Source organism: Calonectris borealis, chromosome 3, assembly GCF_964195595.1.
Source record: "Calonectris borealis chromosome 3, bCalBor7.hap1.2, whole genome shotgun sequence".
Classification (NCBI taxonomy): domain Eukaryota; kingdom Metazoa; phylum Chordata; class Aves; order Procellariiformes; family Procellariidae; genus Calonectris; species Calonectris borealis.
The window spans coordinates 52,407,860-52,411,654 of record NC_134314.1 but is presented as its reverse complement, the minus strand read 5'-3'; the positions used below and the strand labels follow the sequence as shown (position 1 = coordinate 52,411,654).

Here is a 3,795-nt window from a genome sequence, read left to right as displayed (position 1 = left end):
TTTAAATCGTATTTGTAACATCACTGCAACAGTGCCCTGATGAACTGCATGCCTGAAGGTATTCATCAATTACAATGTCACATTTGTCATTACCAGAATTGATAAAAATAATGGGTCTAGCAGAGTCTGGAATACAGTTGTTGGTTTTTTTTTAATTGAAGTATCTTTGTATCATCAGCGAAATGATAACGGTTTTCATAATACTTGCACTCGCATAAATACAGCGTTACTGATTCACAGCCTCGCTGAGGCTTGTTGGATCCTTGTGGCCCCAGCTGCTCCAGCAGGCAAATGCTTGATGCATTGCCCAGTCATAAGCTGGGATACACATTACTCCAAACTTTTTATATGATAATATGCACATAAAAGTAACCTGTTTCAGCCCTTACATACAAATTGAAATGGTAGTGATAAACTATAACATAACCAGGATGTAAATGTAGCATAACTATAAATAAATAAGCAGCAACACTGCATCTGAAATCTGCAGCGTGTGTTATTGCTCTAAATAAATCAGTCGCCGGTGAATTCAGACCTGAGTGAAGAAGTGTTTCCGAACTCTGAACAACATTGACCTCTGATGGGCTCTTTGAAGCCACTAAGCTGTGGGATTATCAGAAAACTGTATACTGCTCCCAGACAGGCGGACAGCAAAGATGCACTTAAATGATTTTTCTACAGCATGCAGTCCAAAAAAAGGAGGGAGAGAAACAATTCAGGTTCCCCTCAGAACTGCGGATGATAAGGAAAGTCAATTTATTGTGGCATTTTACAGGCTTTTAGGAAAGACGACTGTGACTTTCTTTTTTCTTTTTTTCCCCTCCAGTGCTAGACTAAAAGGGGAAAAAAAGAGCCCAGCTTAGAGTCTGATTTTTTCCCCACAGTTTGATAACTTTTTAATGGAACATTATCATAAAGGGCTAATTTATAACTTGAAGATGAAAGCTACTGGAAACCTGGTGAATGACTGTAATTAGCAGCCTATTTGACTGGGCTTTTCTTTTCTTTGGTTGCTGGACAATAAAAAGGAGTTTGTGCTCTTGGTTACTCTCTCTTTGCCAAACTGAAGAAGAGAACAAACAAACAAGCAAGCAGGAAGGTGCCTTTCTTGGTGCAGTATTTCATCTCCATAGTGAATGATGATCTCTTTAGGCAGAATTACAGGGGGAGCTCTCAAAAGTAAACAAAGGGACTTTGCTCAACTGGAAAATTTGCCAGCTCGCTTATTTCTAAAAGCATCTAAACACACAAAGTTCTATCACATCTTACATGTTTTTATTTGTATACAAAATGTTATAATTTATCAATATTGTGCAGCAAAGTATAGATACACACATACATACACACACACACGCCCTCCCAACACACACACGTACAAATACGACACAAACACAACTTTCTTTCTCTCTACCCTTCAGAAAGGCAACACTGTTCTGGCAGGTCAGCAGCTAGAAATAAGGTGCTATAATTAAGCAGTATCGGAATGTTCTTCACTTTACAAATGTGATGTGCAAATTTCTATACAACCACATTTTTTTTTTCACGGAACCCAAAACTCCATACCCCGAACCACTCTCAGAGATACAAACACGTATAAAGTGCTAATACTTAAGCATGTTTCCAACGACTTCACGACGTAGTTTGAAGTTTAGAACAGGCACTGTGATAGTTCACTGGGTAGATTGTCACTCGGTGTGGTACGACAGAGAGAAAAGTCACTCAGACATCGCTGGGGGACCGGGAGCGAAAGGACACTTTAGCCTGAAAGCAGCCACAGAAGAGCACCCACATGGACCTCTGGATTTCCTGGTTTCTGTAGGCGTAAATGATGGGGTTGATCATGGAGTTGTAGGTAGCGGGTAGAAGCGTAGCATATGTATAGACAGAAGGGTACTCGGGATCCCCCACTACACAGTAGATGGCAAAAGGCAGCCAGCTGGCCCCGAAAGTCCCGAGGATTATAGCGAGGGTAGAGACTCCTTTTTTGGTGGCGACATAGTGCGACGCAGTCAGAAAGTGCTGCTGGAGAGCTATCTGGTGGGCATGCCTGCAAACGATCTTGCAGATCTCGATGTAGAGATGGAGCATGATGAGGAAAATGAGAAAGAAAGAGGCGGACAGCAGCGTCACGTTGCTCTTGGTCAAGGGTCTGACGACGCTGCAGGCGGCGCGGTCGTGGAGGCAGTTCCAGCCCAGGACGGGCAGCAGCCCCAGGCAGAGGGAGACCCCCCAGGCCCCCGCCAGCATGGTGTGGATGCAGAGCACCGTCCTCTCCGAGTAGTAGGTGAGGGCGTTGTAGAGGGAGAGGTAGCGATCGACCGTGATGGCCAGCAAGCTACTCACGGAGGCGGCGAAGGAGGCGACGAGGAAGCCCACCGTCAGCAGGCTGACCGTCTCGGAGCGGATCACATACTGGAAAACGAAGTTGAGGATGAGGCCGAGGCCGGCCAGGAGGTCGGCCGTGGCCAGGCTGCCCACCAGCACGAACATGGGGGTGCGCAGGGCGGGCGAGTAGCAGATGATGGCCACCACCAGGGCGTTCTCGCAGGCGATGGCGGTGCCGGAGACGCAGAGCATCACGTCCCATGGGTTGAGGGCGGTGGGAGCGGGGGGTCGCGACGACAGCTCCAGCGAGGCGTTGCCGTTGCCGCCGCCGGCCGGCAGCCGGAGGGCGATCGTTCCGCTTTCGTTCAGGGCTACCGCTGCCTCCATCGCAACCCGGATCGTCGCGGTTGTTGCGGGGGCAGAGGCGGTGAGCGGGGGCGGCGGGGCGGGCATGCCGGGCGGCGGCACCGCTCCCGCCCTTGTCTGTAGTGCTGAACCCGGGAGAAGTTTCCCGCCGGACCGCACCGTCCTCCGCGCTCCGCCCCGCACCGCCCACACCCGCCGGCCCGCCCGCTGCCCGGTTGCGGCTGATGGCGGGAGCGGGCGGTCGCCCGCTCCCGCCAACAGCCGCAACCGGGCAGCGGGCGGGCCGGCGGCGAGGTGGAGCCCGGGCCGGGGGCGGTCTCCGGCGGGGCGGGAGGAGCGCTGATCGTCCCCCCCCCCCTCCCCGCCTCTGCTGCTTTTCCCCCGCGTTTGCGGTAGGTTTTCCCTATGGGGGGAGAATATGGTAAGTTTTGTGTTCGTACGGCACTTGCTGTATGGCTCTGAACCCAGCGGGGGTGGCCGTGTACACCGCCGAATGTAAATGTTTCCAAATAGCGCTAGAAATTGCTGGAGAAAAGCCTGCTTCATGCTTATCCTCTCCAAACAACACATACTCCAGGGTTAACAATCTGGTTACCAGCGAAAGCATCCGCACTATTTCCTGAGGTCCCCCAAAATGATAAAGTCAAACCAGCGAAGACCTAAATAAAAAATACCTCCTCTCTCGTCTCGCCCTCTGTGTCTCGCAATGAACCAGCAGCCAATGTATCTCCTCTCTAAAGCACGTGAATCGATGAAGCAAAGGATAACTGTCTCGTGCCAGTCGTGACCAAACCCAGCATCAAACAAACGTGGGCAGCAGGTAGTTTCCACCTGCAGCAACGTGGCTTTCCTAGCACTAAGGGGACAAGACAAAAGGCGTCCCCTGCCCAGTCTGGGAGAGCGTGTTATGGGAACAGCATGCAAACCATTTAGACACAATTTTGAACAATTCATTAGAAGAAAATGTGTTTACTGTCTTGGACAGTCCAAATGAAGAAGGCACGCAGGCCATGCCACGGTAAAAGGTGGCGCATTCAAAGGGAATTAGATGTCAGCATTCATTACATCCATCCCCATTCGCATCCTCCTGCAGGCTAAACGCTA

General features: G+C 50.4%; 1 protein-coding gene across 1 annotated transcript; it reads right to left on the bottom strand.

Annotated features, from left to right (window-relative positions):
* Positions 1 to 1,261: 1,261 nt before the first annotated feature.
* GPR6 (G protein-coupled receptor 6) lies at positions 1,262 to 2,712 on the bottom strand. The gene has a single exon (XM_075148071.1). The coding sequence runs from the start codon at positions 2,710 to 2,712 to the stop codon at positions 1,720 to 1,722; it is 993 nt and encodes a 330-aa protein (XP_075004172.1). The 3' UTR covers positions 1,262 to 1,719.
* Positions 2,713 to 3,795: the final 1,083 nt, after the last annotated feature.